The 28,000-nt window shown below is 43.3% G+C and overlaps 1 protein-coding gene across 10 annotated transcripts; it reads right to left on the reverse strand.

Moving 5' to 3' along the window:
- Positions 1–15: 15 nt before the first annotated feature.
- On the reverse strand, positions 16–27,996 carry PDPR (pyruvate dehydrogenase phosphatase regulatory subunit). 10 transcript variants are annotated; one of them, XM_049804619.1, is made up of 18 exons: positions 27,938–27,996; positions 26,682–26,978; positions 24,237–24,370; positions 23,209–23,290; positions 22,954–23,117; positions 21,822–21,943; positions 20,812–20,929; positions 19,287–19,436; positions 16,309–16,501; positions 14,648–14,772; positions 12,866–13,021; positions 12,630–12,763; positions 12,106–12,254; positions 10,653–10,765; positions 10,195–10,289; positions 9,389–9,478; positions 8,927–9,109; positions 16–7,982 (listed from the first exon to the last, which is right to left on the reverse strand). In XM_049804619.1, exons 2-18 carry the CDS (start codon positions 26,906–26,908, stop codon positions 7,578–7,580), a joined length of 2,640 nt encoding a protein of 879 aa, XP_049660576.1. In that variant the 5' UTR covers positions 26,909–26,978; positions 27,938–27,996; the 3' UTR covers positions 16–7,577. The 10 variants fall into 10 exon arrangements, with proteins under 10 accessions (XP_049660576.1, XP_049660575.1, XP_049660577.1 ...); XM_049804618.1 differs by having other exon boundaries at positions 26,682–26,981; positions 27,938–27,994; XM_049804620.1 differs by having other exon boundaries at positions 27,964–27,979.
- Positions 27,997–28,000: the final 4 nt, after the last annotated feature.

Genomic DNA, 28,000 nt, shown 5'->3' on the forward strand with positions numbered 1-28,000 from the left:
TGCCAAATTCGGGAGTAGTTAAAATGCCTCTTTATTAATATACAAACCTAGCAACATTTAAGCCAACCAAAATATTAAATGAAATAAAGCATGATATAAATACAGCACAGATAACAACATGGCCTCAGTGGAGAGCAGCAAACTCACCCTGACTTGTGCGCTTGGGAACAACTGTCCATATCCTCCACCATGGGGTCTAACAATCAGAACAGCTTTGTCTCTCCTAAACCCCCCTGAATCCAAAGCCGGCAGAGTTGAGACCACTCCTCCTCTCAAAGACAGACCACCCGGCACGAACCCCAGAGGTCAAAGGGATTAAAAAAATCACCATCCCTGCACTGCTAGAGCCAATCTGCTGTTGTCTGCTTGCCATGACCCTGCGAGGGGAGAGGGAGATGGCTGTAGTGGATGAGGAACCATGCTACTGAAGTTGCTCCTTGCTCTGTCCCACCTCAGCTACATCCATTGCACAACATTCACAAGTGTAAGGCACTAGAAAAATGTTTTCACAGGTTCAAACTTCAGTTGTTCTTAAAATTGCAGCAGTAGCACACTTCCAAAGTCCTGCCAGCCCTTTAAAATCTGGGCTCAGGAGATTTGATAAAAGCACAAAGGGGGTTTGGACAAGTAAATTGGTGCACCCAATAACCAGAAGCAATGGTGGAGTTCACAAGATGGCAGTCTCTGCTTGGGAAGAACTGCACTGGGTCCAAGAAGCAGGGAACCCTTCTCCCACAGAGCTCAGGTCTCCTGTAAAACCAGTGACAGCAGGAGCCGTCACACTTGCACAGCTGGGAACAAGAGCAGAAAATGACAGAAAGAAAGCACATTGTCTCAGGGGCAGCAGCAAGGAGTTGATCTGGGCCAAAAAGGGTTTTACCCAACTCTTTCCAAAGACTCGGGAAACATTACCATCACCCAGCTGCTTGGCAGGTGGTCTGGAAACAACTGCATTCACAGCACAGGCACACTCCTTTCCCCCAAGCACGGCTTGGGTTGCTTCTCTGGCAGAAGCATGTATGAGCAGGGACATGTCGTGCCGCAAGCCTGACCATGAGATGCAGGAGAACCTGTCAAGGACTTCAGGGACATCAGTACCTGCAAAGCAGCACTTTGTTTTGTGCTGTAACTCAGAAGCCAGCCTGACATCAGGAATCCAGCAGAGCTTTGAGACAAATGGGAGGTGAGAAGCCTCAGAGCCATCTCCACAAACATTATGGGCACCAGCAGATCCCCTCTGCTCCCGCTTCTCCTGACTCCTGCCTCCAAATGTCAGCTGGTACAGCAGGGAAGTGTTCACACAGAGAATTTTGTTTCCTTTAATGGAACGGGACACTCAGAGTACTCTACACCAGCCCAGGCTTCTTTCTTTAAAGAAAGAAGAAAATCCATTATAGCATGAGCAATATAGTGAATAAATCTGTTTCTGGGGGGGGGAAAAAGGGAAGGTGTCAGCACAGACAGCTGTACAAGCACAGGGGCTCCCAGCTCATTTAGTTTAGTTCAATACAAATTCCAGCGTCAGACCAGCAGCATACTGCAATAGCAGCTTCTGCCATCCCCTGTGCTTGCTCAAAAATATCTGCCGACGTTTGTGCCTGCTCTGTACACTCAGCATGCAGTTTTCCAGGAAGAAAATCAAATGGCAGGCACAATCAGTGCCCAAATACCTCACCTAAAGCTTTAAGGCATTTAGAAATATTTAAAGTTGTTTTTTCCCTCCCTCAAATGCAAAGACAGCACTTGCCTAGGGCTATAAGCACTGCTACAATCACAATGTTTAAGGAAAGTTTAAAGTGCAAAGAAAATTTTCAAATGCTTTTTAGAGACAGCTTGAAATCATCTGATGACATTAACCCCTCCTTCCCCAAGTCCTGTTCCCTGACTGAATGCTTTTTTTTAAAATGAAAATCCAAACAATCAGTTAAGGAAAAGGTAGTTTAAAACAGAAAAGCATCCTGAAATGGGTGCAAATTAACCTGACCAAGTATTATAATAAAATCATTCGGGGAAGACAAATCTGAAGGTTGTGAAAGTTCTGCTGGACATTATCAGAAGATAAGCACTCTGTTTTAAGTAAGAACGACTTCTGCCCTTGCAAGCAAGTTCACCCCCTGCAAACATGGAAACTACCTTGTTTATATAGATTTCTTCCGAAAACATAATAATTTTGGTTAAAGTGTGCTGGAAGGACAAGGTTAGTGATGTCTGTGCTGTACCTTTACAGTTGCAAGAACGTGCCAGAGACAGACAAGTGTGTCGAGCAATTGAGTGTGCACATTCCCCACCTCCCCCATGCGGCACCATTTCCTTCGTCGCAACAAAAAATGTGAGAGGGAAATGTATTTTGGAAAACAAGTGTCACCGCCACTCTCGCTTTCTCAATAACGCTGTTCTGATTCTGCCCAGAGCCACTGCTATCACTCAGCGCTTGTCCGGCACTAAGGCTGCAGAGGAAAATGCTCCCTGAGCTGGGAATCGGGGCTGATCATCTCTCCAAGCCTGGGCTTAAGTGGTCAAGTAATGGGCAAAGGATCAAACCGCAATCACGCCTCTCCTTCCGCCTCAGCTCAGCCACTCTGCCATCCCCTTGCCTGTTTTTATTTCACCGTGCCTCGCTCTTGATAGACAAAAGGAACTAATGTGCTCCTCTGCCTGAGGAAGGAGATCAGAGAAGTGTTAAGAAGAGTGGGAAAATCCTGGCACAGGGAGAAGGAGGGTTAAATGATGGAATACACAGCGGCCACAAACACCCCTGGGAGTTTGGATGTTGGTATCTGCACAGTCTAAAAGCTGAAGAGCTTAAATTGAGGCAGAGAGACAGATCTAGAACCAACCTGGCTCAGATGATGAAGCATCAGGTAGAATGAAGAGAAGAACCTTGTGCACGAGAAGTCCTGCAGCAGCACAGGCTGGAGTTCGGAGGTGTTGCAGGAACAGCAACATCATCGGTAGCAACTTGACTGCGACAGTAGAAAGGAAGAATCCAAGCTTACACCAAGACTTGGAGATGCAGTGGAAGTTTCACATAGCCTCCTCTCCTTGCCACAAAATAATAGTAAGAAACTGTCCAACAAGGCAGATCAAACCTGGATACTGGAGTCAGCACAGAGAAGACAAGAAGAAACTAAGACTGGCAAAAACAGATGGGAAAAATCAGCGTAACATCTTCCTGAAACGGAAATCATCATCGCTAAGTAGACTAATAAACACCCTCTTCTCTAATACCATTTTTACTCAAGCCTTTCAGTACTCACTCAAGGACTAACAAAACATGAGAACTCGGGAAAGGACGCAACAAGGGTAAGACAACGTAATACCTCTGGAGAAATCATTTAATTGAAGAGGCTGCCCAGTAAGTGCTACCTCTTACACAAGTTCCCCACACTACTCTATAGACAACAGCTGGGCAAGCAAGCCCTTCCCAGCATTACAGGGATGCTGTACGTGTAGATGGATTCACCACCACCTCACCAGCAAACCCACTCAGATGTTGCCTTCTGGGGTAAGAAAAAACAAGCCTACATGTGCCAAGTGTACGCTACCCACAGGCCATGCTTTCCCTAAAATTTGTCACTGATGGGTAATAAGTTTATCCTAAAATGGGTTATGCTCAACCTAAAGTATTTTAGCCAAAAAGATAAATTATTTTCTCATACTAAACTCCACTTAGCATCCCTTGCAAAGATGTCTCTATCAGCAAAATCTACAGGGCTGTTCCCATTCTGGACAGCAAGACTCAGAGAACTGGTAACAACCCTGCGACTGCTACATACGAGGTACACAGGGCAGACCTGCTGCTGCTGCTTCAGCACGGAACGAGGCCACTACCCCTTTCAGTGCAGAGGAGGGGGATGCTATTTTAGTATTTCCCATCCAAGGTTCATAGTCTTACCATGCAGAATGAAAACAAACCACCTTTCTCAGCAGAAAGCATTTTGAGGCAGTTTTAAGGATGAGAATCACGATGCATAATTTTACAGTCCATGTTATTCAGCATCTTAGATGCTAAGACTGTGTCTTGGCTTGGAAGACTAGCAGCTTCCAAGATCTGATTTCTAATTTTCTAATTTGAAGGTGTACTAAAGGTGGTAACTGTTTTTTTTGTTCTTTTTTTAGGCACTCTACTTTTACTCATCAGATAAAGGGATTAGAATCTTACATCACCGTTTAATACCTCTGGAAGAAAACACTACACTAGAAGGACCTTTCTCGGTCTCAGTGTCTAGCACTACTTTAAAACATGCTACCCAATTGTCCCCTTGACAGGTATTCAAGTTGGTGAAGGCAAACTATTCTTTAACATTATAAGGTTAAAAATAGCTGCCAGAAATTAAATCAACTAAGCGTGAACAGCAGCTGAAGATTACAGGTTCTGATAAAAAACAAGAATCAGAATTCATAGCAGGGAAAGCCAGAGTAGGCGTTAATGAGCTGCAAGACTGACAATTATCAAACCACCTATCTCTAAGTCTCAAACAGCAAACGTAACATTACAGAAAGCATTGCTGTATCTATCAGCACGACAGAAAATTATTTTTACTCTCTATTTTTGCTATTGAAAAGTCAATAGATCTAGACATAAAATAAACCTAAGCAGATATAATGACAAAAGTAGCTCATAAAACACAATTTTATTGTCAGAACTGCTGTGGGAAGAGACACCTGTATCAAAAGTTGTCTGAGGAACTAACAGGCACCTACAAATTAAGGAAAAGAAAAAATAATCTCAAGGAGGAATATAATCTGCCTGTAACACTTCAGGAACGAGTGGTTGGTAGAGGACAGCATGCTGCCAACTTTCCCGTTTGGTCTTAACTATTCTAACTCTGCAGAGAACAAACTGAATAAGGTTTGAGCTTAGATCTCTCTTGAGGAGTTGCATTAAGTACTACAGCTTGCCTCAGCTGCGTGCTTTGTTTTCTCCTGAAGAAGTATCAAGCCTCAACAGCAACCACAAATGGTCAATAAACTCTAATCAGAAGGGCTGCTCTAAGACACACCCTAAGCATCACGTATAAAACTCTGGTTGAATGTTTGTTTCCCCAGATAAGCAAGGCACAGCAACATCCCATAAAACCAATGGAGGGACGAGAGGATGGACACATATTTTTGAGTGATCTGGTGCACTGTTCCCACGTGATAGGCTGGTAAAGCAGAGGTCCTCCTTGGTACACACAACCAGCACGGGAATAGTGGGATTGCAGTATCCCTCTATGCGGAAAAGACATGCAAGAAGCAACTGGATTTTCAACTGCTATCAGATGCTTTACGAACTTTTCATTTAAGCAACTAAACCTGATATACCAGGCAAAATTTTATTTTGGAGAGCAATTATAGGGGAAGCTGGAATAAATTACAATCTCCATCTTCAACAGCCATGCAGGGTAATCTCAGCTGTGAGATCCCAACAAGCTGCCCTACTGTGGTCACTACATTTCAGACTGGGGAATTTTTGCATGTTCAAGTTCAAAAGTTGTTAAGTTCAAAATCCTTGAAGAGGTCACACACTAAAAAGGAATTCACCATTCACAAAGGAGAGCATGCTCGAAGTGACATCTGCGTTCAACCTACTACACAGTCCCATGCTCAAATCCTTAATTCTCTTACACACTTTCCCAACTCTCCACTCCAAGGTTTCACAGTTTCTGTATCACCCTGAATAGGGTAGCTTGCTCTGACAACCTGTTTTAAGGTATAAAGGTCTTAGACTTTCACCTTTCCTGCCTTAGGGATATTTGACTTCTTTTGCATGCTGAGAACACCTGGATCATGAACTGGCAGACCAAAGACTCAACCAAAAGCATGTCCCGAAGCAACTAAAACAGCAGAAAGCAAACTTAAAAGAAGAACCAGGCAAGGTTTTGAGCTCATATTTACACTACTGATGCTTGCCACTGAACTGGAAAAGAAAGTGTCTCAAAACAGTTCCAGATCATAGGAAAAGTGTTCATTGTAGCTGACAGGGCAGACATCAGTGCAAGGTTGTGTTTGAACTCCAGACAGAAAGATGCTGGAGCAGAAAGACCATGAGGAGTATGCGGGTGGCAGAGGCAGGAAAAATGTGTAACAGATCTTCAAGTAAATAAAGAGAATCTTTGCTTTTGATTGTGCTCACAATGTGAAGAAGAAAAAGAAGATGTAAATGTGTGCAATACAATTCAGCATCCCCTCACTTTACCGTTTACCATCAGTGTTTGAATCAGCGCATTTTGACACTTTAAGAAGGAGTGAATCCCAGCTGCGCTGGCTGAAACATCTGTATGAGGAGCATGATGCAAAGAGCTTTACTGAAGGAAAGGAATTTATAATCCCACTGCCACACTCCCTTCACTCCCTCTATTCAATCCCCTCAGCTGAGGTCCTACCAAGCCAGAGAAATAGGAAGTACAACAGATTTGAGGAGAAAAACAGAAGACAACTTCTCAAGTCCAGCAGGAGCTGCTGAGATGCTTTCTCACCACCACAAGAAAACCCAGCACCACAGATGAGACCAAATGCTGGGTCTTTTCCTCCCAATTTCAAAATAACCGCAAGCAGCCAAAAGGACAAGATGTTGTCCCCTCCTGCTGCTCAAGTACCCCAAACAAACACAAGTTTTACATGAACCTTGCCAGATGAGCTTGACCAAGTCACATAAAAAAAAAGGAAAGTGAAAGAAAATCCCCAAAGAGATTGTACACTATGCAGCTGGAACAGAAGCAGCATTTCAACACAGCTAATAACATTAAACACTAACATCTGTCCTTGCTAGAAATCAGTATGTTTGCTAACAAAAAACCAAAACAAATCCCATTCCTTTATAGAAGTGAAACAAACATGTCGATCTTCAATTATATTTATAGAAGGCCATTTAGTTTCAGTGACCCCACACAAAAAATCCAATCACAACAACAACAAAAAACTTACCAGCGCTACTGTCATCTCAACGATCTGATGATTAAATCTACTTGACTCCCTGTTAGGAAAAAAAAAGGGGGGGGGGGAAGGGGGGGCAGTGACAGGCTAGACTATACCAAAACCTGTCTCTTGGTTGCTGCTCACACAATGCTATGTCTCATGCCAGTGAGGTAGCTGATCGTTCTATTGCTGTGTGCATCGATGCATCGACCCCTCTACAATGTGATATGCGGAGAGCAGGGTGAAGTCACAGCTCCATCTGAACTACAGGCAGCAAATACCTGCTGTCCCATGCCTTATGCTGGAGAAGAGAGAGGAAGGGTGTAGTCCTCAGGGGTTCACCTGAACCCTTCCCATCACCATAAGGCTAGGGCCTCTGGTGGGGTTCACTCCAAACAGGCTTCCCATGGACTGCTGGATGCATGCTCAGCCCTGTGCTTCATCCACTGGGGCATGGGGGAGCCTGGCAAGCAAAGGGTTGAAGGAGGGAGAAAGACAGGATCAGGAAAGCTTGAAAATTAAAGTTTTAAAATATACAAAATGTAACACACTGGAAAAAGTTTAAAAGTTGCAAGACAAGAAAAGAAAAGAAAGAAATATATGTGAGGAGAATGGACTGGAAGATTGTGGGAGAATACTCCAGCTTGGGAAAAGGAGCAGGTCAGGTATAGTCAGCACTACTCCCTTTGGTAGCCACTCAGTTCCTCCTCATCCTTGCGGCGACGATGTGTGAAGAGGGAGCTGAAGGGGTAGAGCTTGGCTTTGGCCTGGAAGCGCTGCCCAGCAATGTCGATCTCATACTCGCCCTGGTTGATGAAGTCAGTTGTCACCACCAGCTCTTCTCCTGTCTTCTCATCAAAGTGCTGCACGAAGCCAAGGCATACATGGCGCTCCAGAGTGTAGCTGTAGGCACTGCTGGTGGTCTTGCCCACGTAGCGGCCATTGCGGAAAATGGGCTCCCCCCACCAGGGCCAGAGGTCCATATCTGTGTCATGGTCCTCAAGAATGAACATGGTAAAGCGCTTGTACACACCGTTCTGCTTCTGTTCCAGCAGCGCTTCCTGGCCAACAAACTGCATTCCCTGTGGAGAAGAGGAAGCATCAGCTGAGGAGGGGAACATGAACTGTAGCAGCTGCTGAGCTTCAGCAGACAAGCCTACTGACACAAGGTGAATTTGTGCTCAGAACTCATGCCCTGTCGAGACAGGCTGCTTCTATAGGCAAGAAGCCCAGCTCAGGCAGGAGCTTTACTATCATGTTTGTTGTTCCAGATGCTAAAAGACACAAAAATATTTGTGAAGTGGGCCTTTAAAAAATTCATTCTAATTTTCACTACAGTGAAAACATGTCACCTTTCTGGTTTTTGCCATTTTTCTGGTTCCAGGAACTCTACCATGTTTTATAAACCAGAGGGAAACTGTAACAACAGATAAAATTTGTGTCCCTGATCACTACATTCCCTTCTCTAAATTATTTGATACAAGCATTTGTTTTGGCTTGTACAAAGATGTGAGAAAGAAGGCAACAAGCAAGTGACAGAGATGGCACCTGCCACCACAATAAGCAGGATACAACTCTACGTTCTTCTGTGGTTTAATACAAATAGAGAACTCCCTTGTTTTAGTAAAACTAGAGGACACCTGTTCTTGGCCCCATCCTCATATTTAACTTCATTAAATGCCACTTGGTGCACAGGCTGGCTTTTGCTTCATCAGATTGGGAAAACAGCTGGGAGAAACGTGAATTCTGAGCATCTGTAAGGTACACAGCACCCTCCACCCTACAGAGCATTGCACACATGGGCAACACAGGACACTACACAGATCACTGGGAATGCTGCCCAGGAAGGAGGAAGACATAATACTTTTGATATTTCTAGCACCTTTCTGAAGCACAAGAATATAGGTTATAGTTATGCACTCCACACTGCCCCATCAAAAAAATGACATATCTATCCACTCAGACGGCAGTCTTTTCAAAGTTCAGTACTGCTCTCCCACCCACCCCAGTGTAGGAGGTGGTGTACCTTTTCCAGCTTGACCTGGAACTCGCGTCCACACTCCATAGGAGTGGTAAAAGCATCCAGATCCTGGCCCCAGAATGCAAAGAACTTCTCAATGCGCAGGCTGCGGAGTGCGTAATAACCAGCGTTCCGAATCCCATACTTCTGTCCCATGTTCATTACCTCGTTGTACACGTGAAGGGCATACTGCAAAGGAAGGGTGAAACATAGAGCTGCAGACCAATGCCAGGAGAGAGCAACAGCATCTGACACCACCACGCATGTTACTGTGCCCTGCTGCTGGAGCACAAGATGTCTTCCGGACTAGAACGCAACACAAAGCAGGGAAACTGCCCCCGGTGCCTGCAGGCAGCTTTCCCATGGTACGAACCAGACATTTCATTACGCTGAGTCAACTTGGAAAGTGTTTCTGATTATGCATGCAAGCAACTGTTTTAATTAGCTAAAGCTACCGTGTACTCTTACCTCTATGGGGATATAAAGCATGAATCCAGGTTCTCCTGTGTGAGTGATACTCATCACACGGATGCCGTTAGCATAGCCCACGCTCATCTCCTGCAGAATCAGAGGGGGTGAAATCATCCAAACTGGAACACAGCAAGGACATCCAGAAGGAGCACAAAGCGTAATGCAAACCACACCAGCCAGCCCTTTTGCCCCTTCCTCACTGCAGTTCACCACCGGCACATACTGTGGCAGGTGCACCCGCCCTGGTAAAGACTGAAGCCCCTCAAAAACTCTTGACTGCTGAACCACAGCTCTCCCTAGTGACTACCTGCAAAGAATTTAAATTTAAAATCCAGACTTCTTAATCACTTCATGACACTTGGCAATAAGCCTTGGAACTAGGTCTGGACACAGGCTTGTATTCCAGATATGAGACAGAAATTGAAGAGCAGCTATCTGCTTAGCCTTTTAACGTGACAGGATACAATGACTCCCTGGTCACTGATCCTAGCTGCTCCCCCTGACTGACAGCTTCATAGTTGATTATATGAAATATGCCAAGATATCAAAAGGCATCAAGCCTACAGTGAGTAGAATATTGAAAACAAATGGATAATCACCTACATATTTAGCAAGCAGAACCTAAGGAGAACTAGTTAAACTGAGTCTACTGAGTTTATTACCAACCTAGATCAGTAACTGCAGTAAACCTATATATAAATCTAAAATTCCCCTCTAACTACCCAAAACAGAATTCTTCCCTCCTTCCACACATGCTTCGAAAAACCTAGCAGGGTGAGGAGCAAGGAAGCACAGTCACTCACCTTGCAAAAGAGAGAGGGAAAATGTTCTGGAGTTATTGGGGCATATGACAACTCTGACAAGACATCCACAGCACGGGGGCCGATCAGATTGAGAGCTAAAAAGGGGAAGTTAACAGTATTAGGATGAGACTGGAGAAGTCTTGCTCAGTGTCTAACTTGCATATGCACATGCCCCAGTTTCTAAAGTCTTAGTGCTTATTGAACTAATAGATACATTTACACTTAAGAATGGAGGAAAGTCATTAAACTCTCTCTCCTGAAAGTCCACAGGAAAGGAAAGCTATCTCCCAGCTCATGGCATGCTAGAGGAAGTCTCTGAATTGCGGTGTTCATCCAGCTGTTTGGAAAGGAGACCCAGTCACCACTTTAGACACTTCAAACAATTAACTGGCATGCAGAACAGACACCATTTGTGATTTCAGGCTGTATTAGGAGGTCTACTTTCAGTGATTTCTTACCCGTGTACTTCCAGGTCACATCTTCCATGGTCAGGTTGCTGTCATCGGGCAAGCGGTTCTTCAGCCAGGCCCAGCAATGGACTTGTTGGTCAGTAGGGGAAATCATGAAGAAGCTGGAACAGACAAATTGAAACCAAGAAACAATGAATGGACAGCCACAAGATGATTCAGTTCATTCTTTGTCTATGAACTACTGGAGCCATTCAGCAGCTTCCAAGCTAACAGGAGACCAAAACACGCTGGCTCGTGAAAACCACAGCTAGTCTCTGGATCAATGCCATCACATCTGTCATGACAAGAAACCTCAGCCTTCGAGCATTAGCAGCAGTCTGGTGACAAGAAGTGACTAGAGAATGAACACAGGCAGTTCCACAGAAAGTTCACAGGGTATCTCAAAAGTCACAACCATTTTACAGGAGGTGTTTGCAGGTCTTCGCCACCAATGATTCTGCCTACTCTGACAGGCAGAAGAGTGCTTGGTTCACACAGCAATTTCTTGTTTCAGCAAAAGTCTTTTCACAAACAATGGTGGTTATTATTAACAGTTTCCAAAAACAGAACTCCATTTGATATGTGAAAATGAGCTACTTGTTGTGTAAGTCTCTTTCACAGAAACTGCGTGTTAAAGTACATTATTGTCAGAGATAACATCTGCAGAAATGACTAGGCAAGGAGGAAAGCTGCTGGTTTCACACAGAGAAGGACAATACTTTTAAGCAATACATGAATGCAGACAGAAGAGGAAGAGAAAGAAAAGCTGTTTCTAATTAAAGAGCAGGAAAGAAGAATGCCTTCACACCAATACAATGAAAGCATGCATAGAAAACAGTCCAGAGAAATAAAACCAACATTCAGCAGGGACATGGCCATGAAGAAGTTTTTTAAAATGAGAACTTTTTTTATTAAATGCCAAAAGAGGGCCCAAACTGTTGAGTCTATGGATGAGATCCTGTGGATCATGTCAGTTTGCACCAGAGAGCACAAAAAAGAATCACAAGAGACTGCAGAGTTGAGAATTAGAGTACCCATACTGCAATGAAAGCTGAAATAATCAAAAAGTAGTATTTTCAGCATGCAATTCCAATGAGGAGATTGGCCAGGAGCCAATGATGAACTGTTTGGTTTGCACTTTGAATGATTACCTAAATTAATAAACTCTAATGACTGCTGAAAACAATTTGTCTTTCAATTGAGGAAATTAAACATCTAAAGGCCTAACATTTTGTAGAATCTATGTCCATCTGTAGTCCCAGAAAAAAGCATATTTTCCCTAATACTGATAAATTCAGGAGCTCCCTCTCATTTGGGTTACTGAATTAGGAACATAAGAGGAGAATCAAGACTTTTCTTTGTTCTTTACAGAGAGGAAAAAAGTTCATGGTCTCCATTAAGAGGTTCTTAAAGGCTCTAACACCCAAAGGGTGATGGATAAAGATGCTGTCTGCATACCTACCTGCGTTTGCTCAGTCGTGCTATGCTGCAGTCATTCTCATAACCTCCTTTCTCATTAAGCATGCCTGTATGCACAACATGCCCAACTGGCACATCCAGGTCATTTGAGAAGAGATACTGCAGACTCTCCAGGGCCTCATCTCCTGTGGACTACATGAATTGAAATGGAGAGAAAATCAGACAAGCTCTCTGAGCAATACAAATCCACTGGGGCAGTGTAAGATCGCATCAACGTCCTGGCCCAAATTCTTTCAATTTGTAATGATAGTGACACTGATGTCTCGAGTATAATAGGATACAATGGTGACATACTGCCAGAGGTCAAATTCTATTTATAGGCTAAGTTGGTATTTCTATAAACTGGGCCTTTGGCAGACAAAAAGTAATCTATGCTAAATACTGTGGTACAACCTGAATTTGGTCCTACAGCTTGACTTCCTCTGTCTATCCTCAATAGGACACATTAAATTTTGCAAACTAAGGTCACCTCCACCAGGCTGATGCTGTCACTTCCTAGGTACTCACGCTTATTTCAAACTTGGTAAAAGATGACATGTCAATGACACAAACCGCTTCCTTACAGCACTTGACTTCGGAACCCACAATATCAAACCAGTCTGGTTTATAAAAGGTTTTGCTCTGATCCAAATCCAGCAGATCTAATGTAAAGAAGAATCAAAGGGACAATTCATAAACCGGATTAACTAAGATCTTACATAGACCAGTAGGGATGCACTAGGCAGAGGAAAATATGATCTCACCTTTCCCAGGTGGAACAAAATACTTGACTCTCTCAAATCCATGCTTCTCCATCCACCTAGCTCCCTGTGCATCCAGACGGTCATACAATGGTGAAGTACGCAGCTGCCTGCCAGTCTGGAAGTCCCAACGGGGAACTTTCAGATCACACATGAGGGCTGCAATGGTCACAAATATCTGTTATTAGGCAAAGTGATTATCTGAAATTATCTTCCAGATTATCAATACTTACTAATATCTGAGCCATTAATAAAATTCCCTCAAAACAGTTCTGACCTTCCTTTTCTGTTTTTGAAAACCGACAAATCTGTTTTGATCCATTTACAGCTATTCAAAATCAGAGTAACAAAATTTGCACAGAACATTTATATTTATAGATATTTATAGTCTCATGACAATACTGTCAAGATAACAAAAACTCTCTATTTTTCATGAAGTCATGTTGAGTAGCATTAATTATGCATGATCCTTCCTTGACAGCGCACTATATCAGACACTTATCATTTTGACAATACTAATGCTGGAGTAGGCAGCCCACAACTACAAAGATCATCTAATCCAGCTTCTTAAATATTGGCAGTTCAGCCTTTTCTAATTACTGAAGCTTTTCCAAATGGCTCCTATACCTTTTCAGCCAATATAGAATATTCTTATTTAGAAAACAAGTACCCTAATAAATGTTTAGCATCCTCCCTGGTTACCAGTGGGGAGTAAGGATGTTTGAATACTTCTTCATAAATGTCAAGTTTTCTAAGTCAGTCATAAACTGCTTAAAATTGAAGATAAGCCGAATATCTATTGGTTTTGCCTCATAGCTAATTCTTTAATGATTTTATTGGCAGTATCTGGTACCGGTACTCCTGAAAGAGTGGGTAGAGGGAAGAATAGATTAGAACAGCAACATAACACTACAGAAATTGAATACAGTACTTATCTTGTAAAAACTAGAGCGATTCTGTAGCTATCAAAATTGAGATTTGTATTGGAAAGCAACTGCAGAATAATGTCAAGAATATAAAGTGATTTTTCTGGAATGCAGGTCAAAGCATAAGGTTTTTATTTCCTGGATATAGCAGGGCTAAGAGGCTTACCCAACTTCTCTGCTTCCACCCAAACACAAGTTTTTAGTTTAGACTCGGTATTTAAATAATTGTTCCTGTTTTGCAACTTGTGGAGCACTTCAAACTTCTATTTGAATCTTGAAAAGAAGTTGTCCACATTACCTCAGGACAGGTAATCAAACAATAGGAGGAAACTAAGTATGGCTTTAGACAAGAAAAATGACACTTGAAATCTTATTCTGCAACATATTTATCACGAAGTTTGAGAGGAGAAAGCAGAATATGTCTATGAAGACTTCCTGAATGATGTTAAGATAACCGGATCACATACTCGTAAGTTGGAAGTGATGGTATTTCCACACTGTAATGATGTGCAAAGAATAACAATGTTCGAGACAGCCTAATATTCCCAGTTAAGATCTTGGCATTGTTTTATTAGGCTGGAGTCCTATACAGATATGCAAAAATTTCCACATACCAGAGGCAAAGCACAGGAATAGGAGAAAGCATGGTACCAACAGCATTTCTTTAAGAAAAGTTAATAACAGCACTAATCCAAAAAACCCCCATCCTTTCCTTTCTCCTGGGAAGAGGCTGTACCGCCACAAAGGAGGCCAGGAAGAAGGAAAATGGTTCTTACACAGATCACAGAGGAGAGACAGTGTATTAAAGAGGAAAATCTTGGACATCCTGGCCAGCACCGAATGCAGAGACCTCACTTACGCATTACTTCCATCACACGGTGTCGGAGGAAAGTGCGACTGCTCTGAAGGGCACCAAAACGTTTCAAATCCAGAGGCCAGACATTTTCTGATGGATACCCATTTACCATCCACTCTGCCAGGTACCTGATGGAAGAAGTAAAGAAAGACTGAGATATCAGTCACTGTCTTAAGGGAAAGAGTCTATCTTTGAAGTCAGAAGAAAGCCAATTTGGACATGACAATTTCTTGCAGTAGGGAGAGAGAAGACAACAAACATGGTATTCTAAATACTAGCAGAATCTGGAAGGCTTCCCTTTATAAAACCCATCCACCAGATTTCCAAATTATTAATTTCCCATTAGGATGAAACATATAGGGCAGCAGGAAGTTAAGGACATGTAAATGAAGCCAGAGCCTGGACAGGTAGCCTGGCTGACACTGTGTCAAGTCCTCGGGCTACGCTACAAAAGGAGGTGCTGAGTACGTTTAGGTTGGAGTTAGGAGGCTGACTGCTTTGTCATTTTTCAGTACCTGGTGTAGGCTCAGCCACAAACCATCAGTGACAGCATTCATTTCAGCATGAGGTGCCAGCCAAGTTATGTTTAGCTACACTTCTAGCAGTGAAGGAGGAAGGCATGCTCCAGAGCTAAAGGACAAAGGCAGCTCAGACCAAAGCAGAGCAGAAGGATCTGTTCACAGTCAGCAAACAGAAAAACAAAGGGGTTTGAGATCGATAATTAAAAGTTACATTAGCAAGCTAAGCTGCTTATCTTGAAGCTGTAGCAACAAATGGACAAATAATGCTTTTACCTTCAGAGATTATTTTGATTCTTAGAGAACCTCACCGCAAAGATTCTCTATATTTTATATGACAAAGAAAAAAACCCAAGAGTTGCTTCCCTGGCGAGTTAAATTATTAGACAATGGACAGAAACTAGGGGAGACAAATGCAGATACTAACACCTGCCGTGAAAAATGAGCAGTTTAAGAAGGCTGTACGGCAGAAGAGATGCTGGGTTGCCAAAATCAAATGGCAGAGGGACTGATGATCATTCTGCGAGAAACTTTGCTGCTGGGATCACATTTACATGCCTGGCAAAGGACCTGCATTAACACAGGTATTGGATTTTCTGGGAAATGATTCCACCCCTATCTCTCACTGGCAGAGGAGAGTCTATAACAGTCTTTTAACTGGCAGCACTGGAATCACATATGCGGTGCTTCATCTACAACAGATTCACTCTGCTTTCAGAGAAATTAACTGCTGTGTCAACTTGAATGATCTAAGGACTTCAATCAAATAATAAATTAAAGGGGACCACGGAGTACAGAAGATGAGGGAATATATGCTTTGCTAAGCTTTTATCTCTTCCTGGTAGATGAAAAAAAAAATCTGACCAGTTACCCAGCAGGCTGCTGATCACCGAGATGTGATGCCTGAGGAGAGGTGTGCAGGATAGGAGGAGAGTCCAACACAGATTTGGAATACACGCAGGAGAACATAATCAGCACATGGCAGCTGCTCCTCTCCTTCACTCAAGTTGGAAATGAAAGAGGAGTCTTTGTCAAAGAGGAGGTGAGAAATACTGACCAAAACATTCTAGACGGAAGGATCACCTGAGCAGTCTCTTTTCTTGGTTAAAACCTTACTTACACACGTAACAGTGATAAACCACTTACTTGCCTGCTCCCCCACCATATGAGATACCAGCTGAGTTCATGCCAGCCAGAACAAAGTAACCGCGCACGGTGGGCGACTCTCCCATGATGCACCGCATATCTGGTGTGAAGGACTCTGGGCAGTTCACTAACTGCATGATCTGCAGAGCCTCCAAATCCGGCATCCTGCGCAGAAGGGCACTCAGAAGTGGCTCTAGGATACAAGACAAACAAAAAAATATAAAAAGTCAAAGCCTTCAGTCTCAACGCATTTCAGCTACTTCACCTTTGAACTGGACAGCATGACAGAGGCATGCTGTTATCTGAAGAGATGGAAACTGCTTCCATGTCTCAATGCAATCGCAGGATAAACCGTTTACCTGCTGGAATCAAACTACTTGAAACGGATCACACAGCATACCATAAAAGCAGCCATACTGATCCAGACCAACAGCCCAGTATTGTTTTCAACAGTGCAAGAGCGTGTTCAGTTTTGTTAGGGAAAACAACAGGAATAGACATCAAATAGATACCTAGCGAGGAGTAATAACAGGCAAATCTATATAATCCTTGTCCCACGCACTCTGCCAGCCTGCACTTACCATCAGCTCTGAGGATTTCCCAAAAACCTGATATATTTTCCCTATTTAGTAATCCCTAAATCGATCTCTCTTCTAAAGGATCTTCCCCAAACTCATGAAAACATCCTACAGATGCTGACAAGGAGTTCCACGTATTTAGTATTTGTCGTATGAGGAATCATCTCCTTTTGTTTCGAAATTCACACTCAATTTTTGATGCTTCCCATTGGCATAATAGAAGAGACAGTGAACAGGAGATCCCCATCTATCCTGTCCATCTCATTCAAGATTTCACAGACCCCTGTTTATTTCCCTTCTGTCATCTCTTTTTCTCAGCCCACTCAAGTCATTCCTCACTTGGAAACTGTTCCAAGTTTTGATCAGCCTCTTGCTGCTCTTTCATCAGGCCTTCTCCAGTCATATGATACCCTCTGGAGATAGAGAACCTAGAACAACACCTAGTATCTGGCAAACCAAGGATTTAGTGTTGCGTAATGATTGTGTTTTCTGCCCCTTTCCTAATAACTGCTAACTTGTCTTTTGCTTTGACTGCTACTGAGCTGCTATCTTCACAGAACTAATAAAACCCCAAGGTCAGTTCAAAGCCCATCATTTTCTATGGTGAAAATAAGACCATCCACACATACCCCCATGCACTTGCATCACTTCACATTTATCCTCATTGAATTTCCTTGCCACTTCATTACCCAGTCATGCTGGAAAGGTCCTTCAGCAATTCTTCATAGTCTGACATTTGAGAGCATTAATAAAAGGATAAGCTATCTACTTTGTTTTTCTTGTCCAGAAGTTACCTCTGCATAGTACTCCAGATAAAAGCCCTCAAGACACAGCACTAATAACACTCCTCAGCTTTACACACAAGCAGTACAATAACCAGATTTCACATTACCTATGAAGTTACAAACAGAAACAGTCTTTCTGACCTGCTCTTTCCCCTTCCTCTCTCATGCATTAGAATTCCAGAGTGAGAGCCTGTAGTTACAGACTTTTTTTTCTTATTGATAAAAAGAGGGATCAGTGTTAGATTTGTTCTCATAACCAGCTCAACATTTAAGCAACCATACAGGCTATTTTAAAATCAAAAGGTGTTCCAATGAAAGAGATCAAAGCAGCAATGCAAGAGCTCAAACCACAGAAATTGCAGCCCTAGAAAAGGATCAAATACTGGCTGAGTAAGCTCTGACTCTGCTCAACTGTTTGGTATGTTTGAACTGATAAAAGAGTAATGGTGGAACATAGCATGCAGTTGATTCCGAAACCTGGGCAATTTGTGGGTGCCAGCAAGCAGTGCCTTTTCATTTCAGCAGTACCAAAAAGGAATTGGGTGCAGAGCTCGAGCAACTCATTAGTGAAGCTATTACCCTCAAGCAAGTCTGTAGGCATCTAAAAAACAGATCTAAAAAACTTTTAGCATATGCCAGCACAAAACTGCACTGTATCCTGGCTTCGCCCCCTGGAGTTTAAACCTTTGTTGTATCAATATGGTATCTCACAGAAATGAAGGTAGAATTAATCAATTTAACCTAGGGAGTAGCTGGGAGAACATACTACCACTGCAGAAAGAAATCAAGTGAAAATCCATCCGTGCCTAGTCACAGAGGCATGCACATTCACAAGGGATGCAAAGAGCTCTGACACAAGGGAAAACTGGATCCCTGAAAAAAAAGGCAAATTTTAAGATGAGAGGGCATGCATAAACTTATCAGACATAAAAAAAAAGGGACTCACAGACCATGCTGTGTTCTTTCCTACAGAAAGAGCCCTCCATGTAAAAGTACATACAGAATATAAAAACAGAATAAAAAATATATATAAACAAAATATATTTATATATAAAAAGGGAAGAAAAAGACAGAACATTTGGAATATAATAAACCACCACTGCCCATGGTGGGATAAAGTCTGGGAAGCAACAATACCAAGTTCTGCCCACAAAGCAACCGCCACCGATGGAAATGCACTTGGCAGTCACTGCCAAAGATTGCTGCAGAAACAAAATACCACTGCTACACGGCAGGTCAAGAGTGTTGATCTACAGTGTCACGAGAGGAGCAGCATGTGGCACTGACAGTCAAAAATCAAATGAAATGGCAGAAGAGTGCTGGAAAGTTTATGTAGTACCTCGCAGCACTAGAGGAAATTAAGAAATGCTGAGAGTTAGCTAGTGTTTTTAAACATTACGCAGATACCAATGTAGTCCTTGGTAAAGGGGTTTTACGCAAATTACTGACAAATGAAGAGATGAATGAATTTGAGAAAACTTTCATCATTCCCACACCTTTCAGGTAAAGGCAGACGCATGCTAGCTGGTCAACAGCAGCCTGCATTGTTGCTACCTCTGCCTTCTGCTGAAGCCATATGTTTCATTGCTGTGGTTTTCTTTCCTCCCTAACATACCAAAATGATCCCAGTCTTCTTGAAGGTTGTGAATCTCCAGCTGGTTCCGTCCCTCCGTGAAGAGGGGTTTGGGGTTTTTCTCAAAGCCTCCTGAGAGGATGCCACCTTGCCAGTTGCGTATATAGATCCTGCCATCTGGGTCTACAATAGCTGCAGAGGAAAGAAAAGAGGTGGGAAGGGAATTGAGAAAAGAGATAGCTGTCTCAGGCTGTTGTTCCACAAACACCAATGATGGGGTCTGGTGACAGGCTGGGCCAAGCTAGCAGCCTCCTGACACGAGAAGGGACAGACTCAGTCCCCCAACCCCGCACTTTCACACCATTCTGGTTCTCACATGACACCTTGGTGAGCCCGTTTAGATTACTAAGCCAACACTAACTCCCACCACAACCATGCATGTTAACTTCTGGGCATCACAGTAAACTGAATGGAACCTGAAGAGCACGCAAGCCAGTAGGACAGTGTTACCAGGAGCAGGAGGACACATGAGGGAGTCAGATCCCTCGTGGCACTGTTAAGCTATTATACTGGCTTAGTTCCACTGGGACTGCACCCAAGACCAGACCTTCCACCAGCAGATGTCCTGCCCTCCCCCTCTTTCTCTTCTTATATTAAGAACAGTTTATTTTAATGGGGATGCATCACTGATCCGGTTTGCTGCAGGCCACCAGCACAAACAAGGTGGGCAGCACTGGTATGAGGACAAGTAGTCAGGTCTGGATTGCTTTTTCCAGTGGTAGTGTCAACTTGAAGCATTTATGATCCTCCACCTGACATGTTCCATAGCAATTTTTTCCATGTACAGAAAAGCTGTGAATATATATATGTGTGTGTGAATATATAGATATATATGGGGTTTTTTTAATTACTCAGTCAAGTAAAAGTGAAGGACTCAGGGACCCTGGTCAGAGACCTGAATTCCCTGGAGAGTACATACATTACTCACTAGAAGCAGAAACTCTTGCTAAAGAGAGTAAATAAGCAAAGCTTTCTACTTTCCAACCAGTTTCCAAACAAAAGGGCTTTTCTTTAAGATATCCAAAAGCCAGAATATGGGGGAGGAGCAATTACCTCAAGTGTTTGGTTGCCCCTACAGCTCATAGACATGTAAATGCCATTGTAAAGCCTTAGCTTCTGTTGAAGGAAAGGAATAGATGGGCCATTTGGGGACAGCAGCCTGCAAGGAAAACATAGTGCCAAGGCTAGCACCCTTTCCAGCCCAGAAATGCAACAATCAAAGTCTCAGACACACCTACTAGTCAAGCTAGAGTCTAGGTCATTCTCCTGCTAAGATGACCAACTCTGAAAATCAATTTCTGCACTGAAAGCTTTCCCCAAGAGTAAGGAAAGAGATTCCACCACGGAAATAGGATATTCAAAGCAATTCAGGTAGAATGTATGTCAGTCCCAAAAAAGCTGAGAACTGATAGCCCTTAGTTGGCCTTTATGTCATAAGCCATGCGTTGCCTTGGAAAGGCAGATATAATTCACCAAGAAAAGTGAGGTAGAGATGAAGAATCCTTACTTGGTAAATTGCTTGCCAAAGGTTCCTTCAAAGGATGTGTCAAGAGGTAGAAATGTTCACAGGCATGGAGTGGGATATTGACTGGCTCCTCCCCAGAGTGGCCCAACTCATAGGCCCACTGAAATAAAAAGTGTATGTTAGAATACAAGAGAAGAAAACTAACTCCAATAAAAAAAGACAGGACAAAAGCACAGGTCCTGTCTGTGTGTTTGCTTTCATAAAAGGCCAAATAAGATTTGGTTTAGTCCCCTAAATCTTAAACAGACACACATTTTTTCTCTTTGCTTAAAATTTGAACTGTTTAGGACAAAGACTATTTTTCTGTTCTGCACATAAGATCTAGAAAAGTGGGGCCCTGACTCGAGACTAAGAAGTATCAACTTATAATACAAAAGCAAAGTAAGATCTGTACACTGAAGTCAACACTAGGCTCAGCCTCTAGAAGCAGAACAGTCAGAATTTCAGTGCCTGTACTGCTAAGACGTGAAGACCCCATACTAACAAGAAAGCCAGCTGCTAGTTGAGAAACAGTAATTGTTAGATGTGTTTTCACAGTGGAGAAGACATGACATTAAGGGGGGGAGGAAAAACAAAAAAAGGAATTTTCAAGGGGGGGATGGGGCGGGGGAATGGGTGAGAGAGAGAGAAAAGAGAGACTTAACTGTCTCATTAAGAGCCAAAGCAAAATTCTTCCTGTCAGAAGGGTGGGGTGCACCCCCCGGAAAGAGACCATGGGCCCAGCTATACCAACAAGCTGCAGGGTGCTCCTTAGCAGGTCAACACCCAGCCTTCGGTGCCAAGCAAACAGCAAGCACTGCTCTCCTCCTTCACACCCCTGCTGGTCTAAGAAGCTGAATAACATGACTTTGATCTACTCCAGTAAACCAAGCCAAAGCACAAACCATAAAAAAACCAACCAACCAACCAAAAAAAAAAACCCAAAAACCCTGAGGAAAGTGAACGTGTTCTTAACCAAAGGGAAAAAGAAAGAAAAATTTTAGTAATTCAACCTGGCCAGCACAGTTGACAAAGTACTGGCATTGAATCTGTCCTCTGTCGGTCTCGACTGCAGTCACACGACCCTTCTGGACTGAGACATGACTGACACTCGTCTTTTCATGAATCTGGACACCTGAAGAGGACATAAGAAAGTCAGTATACCACAAGCCTTCTTTCTAATGTGTCAGGCTGCTAACATTTAACCCTTAAAACTCAACTTAAATGCTTATTTTCTCTTTAAGACAAAATTTCTATTCCTGACCCAGTAATTCTTAAGTGAAACCCTGTGATGTATAAAACATCATGCATACAGTTTGTACTTAATTTAAAGGCTGAAACTGTGAAGAGTCACAGTATTCTTTCCCATGTGACAATCTGGGTGATAAATAGAGCCTAGTATCAACAACATGAAAAAGAGGCTCAACTATGGATTTCTTTCCATTACCATTCCTCTATGTGACAAAGTCTGTAGTTTCAGATGACAAGACTGCTTCTTTTATGGGAAATCAGTCATTTTGTGAAAAAATCAATTAAAGGTATGCAAAATAAGCTGGACTAAAAGAAACTAAGAGAGGTTACCTTCCTAAGTTGCTTCTACCAATCTGATGGACTTTCATCCTTAATGAGCTTCATCTGTTATCACATCTAACCTTTCTCCCACTTTTAGACCACTCCAAATTTGCCAAAGTGCTGGGCAAACAGCATTTATTACTACACTTCCAAACCCACCTCCAAAGCATATGTGCCCAATGAAATATTCCACAAGGGTTCAGTCACACCTTTTTATTTGTAGGTAAATTAAAACTCCTTTGAAGTGTAATTTTGAGTCAGGTCCTATGAAGGATTGTTTTTATGATAAAAGAATGCGTGCTTATTCAGAGAAAGATGTAACAGTAAGGACAACAAACTGGTGCTTGATCTATCACAGCAGATCTGTAAAGATTCAGTAGGTTAAAAAACAAATCAGCCTGTTTTTTTAAGAAAAAGTAGATTTTAAAGAATCTGAACCTTACAGAAAAAAACAAGTTTTGGTCTTCAGTGCTCAGTTAGAATACCAAAAGAGATACAGAACATAATTTTCTTTTATGTAAAGAAGATAACTATCATGCAGGACAGCACTCTGTAGATAAAAAACCCTCATACCATTCCGTGAGGCAGCCGTTGCCAGAGCCAGACTCACATTGGCAGATGACACAAGTGCATCTTCTGGCACATACATGGCCCCCACAAGGTCATGGATGTTGATCAGTGGGTGGAGCTGTGCCACTTGCTTTGGGGTGATAATTTCACAAGGTATCCCCATTACACTGCCACAGAACATAAGAAAAATGCCTTCATTAGTCTTGCAGGAGAGCTGGTGCAAACTTACGATCAGTTTTATTTCCTGCTTATACGTACTTCAGTGATGAAGCAATGCGTTTCAGAGAGATTAGTCGATCCTGAGTCTGAGCCAGTGAAATAGAGCCTGTCTTCATGTACCCTATGACAATGACCAAAGTCAAGTCAGATTTGGACAGGATCTTGCATACCTTTTAATCTCAGACCCGTTGCTTTAATCCCAGACCCGTTGCTTCCACTACTCGGTAGCCTGGAAATCCCAGATCCCCAAATAACTTTAAACACTTATCAGCTAATAATTAAAAACTGCATTAGTCAACTTTTCAAAAAAACAATTTAATTTTGATTTGTGTTCTAACTCTTTCTACTACTTTTACTCATGTTTATAAAAAAAACCTTGAACTTCACACATGGTACCTTGTAAAAGAGAGACGTTACTGGCACAAAAAGTGATCTAATAACTACTCAGAATAATAAAACTTCAGCAACTAAATGCAGACATTTTGTAACTCCACCACTTGCGACAGATTAATACTAATCTTAAATTACAGGCACAGTTATTAACCTCTGTTGAGTCTGACATATATCACAAGTCCTTGTCAGCAGAAAACTTTCAGTAACCAAGTCCTTCCTATCAGGTACATGCCTGAGCATTTTGGAGGGAGAGGGAGAATTTCATCACAATGTTTTCTTGTTATTTTCAGGGTGAGACTAGAGTAAGATACCTTGCTTTACCCATGTGCTTCTGTTAACCACCACCTTTTTTTGAGAAGTGAATCAGTGCAGAAAATGGGCCATTTGCTCCAGTCACTGCAATACACTTTTTTGCATCTTTGTGAAAATTCACCTAAGTTTGCCCAAGTTACAAACAACATAAAAATTGTCCAAGTTTGCAGGTTGTCTGCCTTGGTTTGCCCATCTGACACCCTTCTTCCCATTCTTCTGATTACATTAGTAACATCCATAGTCCAAATGTATTTTTGAACAGGAACCACCAACTCTTAAGACACTGTAAAATTACCTTCGTATTTCAGTGTCAATACTTCGATTGTTTCCCAAAGATTACTCCATGATTACACTTCCAGTACCTGTTTTTACTCCTGTCTCTTGTTCCAGCTGCTGGTAGAGCTTGTTAGAATAGTCTGCCATCTTCAGCTCTATGGACACGTGTCTGGCCGTGCTCACAATGCCAGCACAGAAGCGAGTGGTACCAGCAGCCAACCTGCAAGAGAAGTTGCAAAGAAGGCCTCATCTGCCTGACAGGCAGAGAGATGAGCACCCCCCGTAAGGCTGCTCCAGCAGCTCTGCTGAGAGCACAAACCAGACAGCAACCTCTCCCCTAAACATATCAGACCAACGTTGGATGATGCAGGGATAATGCAACCTCTAGAATGCTTTTCCTTTAGCTCACTTTTGAAAATACACTGTATTCCAAAACCACTTCTCTTTAACTAGTCTTAAACACTGAAATTTTCAAAGAAAGCAGTTTAAAAGAAAAAAAATACCTTAGGCTTAAGTTGACCTGCCTACCTGATCCTTTCTTTCTGCAACGCAGGATTTCCCTCAAATGAAAATCACCTTGGATTTGAAGCGTGCAACTTTGCAGTTTACAGAAAGAACAAGTCGCTCTTAATGTGCAGCAACTGCCACAGATAGGTACATATATTTCTTGTCCCTTTTAAAATTGCCCTTAAACCACTGTCCATCTAGCTACTTGGTGAAGGGATGCTATAGACATATAAACCTATTAAAAACTCCCTGCAGCACAGAGAAAGACAATTAGATTTAAGCATCTCCCTCACAACCTGCTTCCGCAATACTTCCAAGTCATCTTTCCTGCTGCTAAAGCAATCCTGCATTTTTCCACTTGCCTATGAAAGCCTTTGACAAGACTGCTTTTGGCCAAGCTTCTCTCAGAAATTCAACCTAAAGATCAGTTGAGTAAGGTATTCTTTTTGCTACATCCTTACTCAATGACATGGTCTTACCATGCTATGCTTACTGTGAGACGTTTCTGCTAGTACAATGTTCTTTTTCCCTGAGCATGCACACAGACTGAGCTTGTACAGCATCTAACTCAACGAAGATCTGTAACGGGGTATTCATACCCCGCTCCAAGCTAGTAAAGGTTACATTCCCTTACAAATGGAGCCTGGCACCCAATTTCTCTTGGAAGGACACCACTCAAAAGGTCTCAGGTGAGACTACCCAACTTGCAACTATAAAGAACCTAGCATTACCTGCTTCCCAGCCATGCAAAGTCAAGGAACCACAGCTAATTATTCTTGAAGGCAGCATCAGGTGGGAAGCTCTAAGCTCAACAACAAATATTCTCAGTTCGGCTCCCATTCAGGGCGTTAGAAGCTGCTGCAATAAACACCTCTTCAAACCCCTAAAGTCTTAGCACTATCTCATACCTAAGGTCCCCAAATTGCTTAATGAAAATGACATGAATATACCTCTGAAACAGAAATCTAAACAGTTAAGGGCTGCAGAGTCAGCTTTCAACAGGATCTACATACTCTGCCACAGAGTGCAGATCCAATCCACAGAGGAGTGCACAAGGACTTGTATTCAGCCAAACTGTAACGGCCTTAGCTGTTTTACAGATGGCAACTAAATACTGCAACAGATAAACTACATAATCCGAGGCTTTAACCATCTTAGAGGGCACTGTTTCAATGATGTTTGCTTATAACCTCCACATCTCCCGCAATCTCTTTTGAGCTTTGCTAGTGGTGTAATGGTTCATATACGTATCACATCCTACTTCCAGAGATCGTCAATAGAGGCTGAATGATTTACACAGATTTTTAGTTCTCTTAAAATGGTCCACCTTTGCCAGCTGCATTGTGTTTTACATGATTACCTGCGATTATGCCAAAGCAGATGGGTATCTCCCAAAGGAACTGTGGTCCATGGCAAACCCACGCCAGGGCAAAGCTCTCCTGATGGGAACTGCAGCCCGTGGAGAACTCACACTGGAGCCCAGTACTGATCATACCCGCCCCCCCATTCACCCACTGAGCTTCTTGGAGCAGTGTAGAAGACCCTGGAGTGCAGGAGTGAAGTTGAGCATGGGAAAGGAAAGGCAGTGTTTTAATGTTTGGATTTTTGTTTCTCACTACCTGAATCTATTTTAACTAGCATGAAATGAAATAATTCTTTAATTATTTTAATTCTTCCTAAGGCAAGTCTGTTTTGCCCACGGCAATAACTCGTAAGCATTCTCCATGCCTTTATCTCAATCTGCAAGCTTTCTGAGCCCACCTCCTCCCCATGTTGCTGAGGAGGAAAAGTGAGTGGCTGTGTGAGAATTTGGTCCTTAACCAAGGCTAACCCACCACAATCATGCAAAGGGATACCCTTAACCTTGCAGGTCTGCCCTGTGCTTGAGAAGCAGTACCAGGTGTCATTACTAATGTTCAGTATAAGCTTATTCACACGTCCAAGAGGTAGAAATAACACATTACAGCAGATGCTGCTACGTATGGAAGTCCTGTTTTTTTAGTTTTGTTCCCAGAAGTCCTTACCTGCCCTGCTCAAGTAAGACTATATCCTTCCAACCCATCTTGGAAAGGTGATATGCCACGGAGGTGCCCAGGATTCCACCACCACAGATGACAACCTGTGCCTGTGCTGGCAAGGAAACCGGGTAAGGTTCTGATGTACTTGAGGTACTTCGCCAAGAGCAGGTCATTCTTCTCCATTTCAGGTTAGCTGCTCGCCACTGGACATCTGACAGTAATCGGAGAAACATCCCAGCAGCTATTTGTCAGTTTTCTTAAAGCACCACCTAGATGTGTTCAGATGTTAACTGAGTACCACTCCTTCTAGGAAGGAAAAGACGAGAATCACATTACCGCTTATCTTATAATATACAAGGTTGGCAGCGGCAAACATCACATGGTGCGTCAGGTGTAAGTGGACATAGGAAAGCTGATGAGTAAATACACAGGAGAGCAGTTATTCAGTCCTGAAACAACAGTCTTGCTATTAAGATTTAAACTTGGATCATAACATGGGTACAGAGCATTACACCTTTGTTTTTGACGGCAGCGTAACTTGACAATGAGCAAAGAACCAGGCAAAAGCTGGACAAGAACAGCAAGAAGGCTCTCACACCAGCAACGGGTGGATCAGGGAAAGCCAGCAGGCTCTGAAAATCCTTCATGAAGGCTGATGTTAACAAGGTGCAAATAAGCTTGATTATTAACGTTGCCAGGCCTTTACCTGAAGAAGGAAACCAAGTCTGTAATCAGAGCGACTAGAACAAGGAACTAGAGACACGCTCTCCGATAGCGTTAGTTTTACCACAGGACGTTACCCAGGACCTCGGACTGCGGTAACACGGCAGCCCGGTGACCAAAGCTGGAATTTAACACTATGCCTGCGCTACGCGGGTTACTGCTGCAGGCTGGCGGTTTTTCTTACCCGCAGCCTGCCGCACGCCACAGATCCGTACGAGAAGGCAGCACAGCGCCAGGCTTCCCGCTCCCACCCTGACGGGAAAGGTGTCGGTAGCGGGAAGCGGGCCGGCAAGCAGCGAAAACCCCGCGGGCAGCCCTGGAGACGGGGGAGCGGAGCCGCCGCCTCGGCCTGCTTGCCTCCGCCGGAGCCCCCCGACCCCGGGGAACGGAGCAGGCCCGCGGCCGAGCGCTGCGGGGCCGCCGGGAAAGCAGATCGGGTCAGAAGGGGTGCCGGCGGACGGCCCCGCGTGGGCTGGGCCCCGGCGGGGGCCAGGGCAGCGGGCCGGGGCCGCGGGGACGGCGGGGCCGCGCCGGCTCACCTGGGGGAGTGGGAGGCCTGACTGACCTTCCGCGCTTTACGGCCGCCAGCCGCGGCGCGACAG

This window comes from Accipiter gentilis, chromosome 7 (genome assembly GCF_929443795.1).
Source record: "Accipiter gentilis chromosome 7, bAccGen1.1, whole genome shotgun sequence".
NCBI lineage: Eukaryota > Metazoa > Chordata > Aves > Accipitriformes > Accipitridae > Astur > Astur gentilis.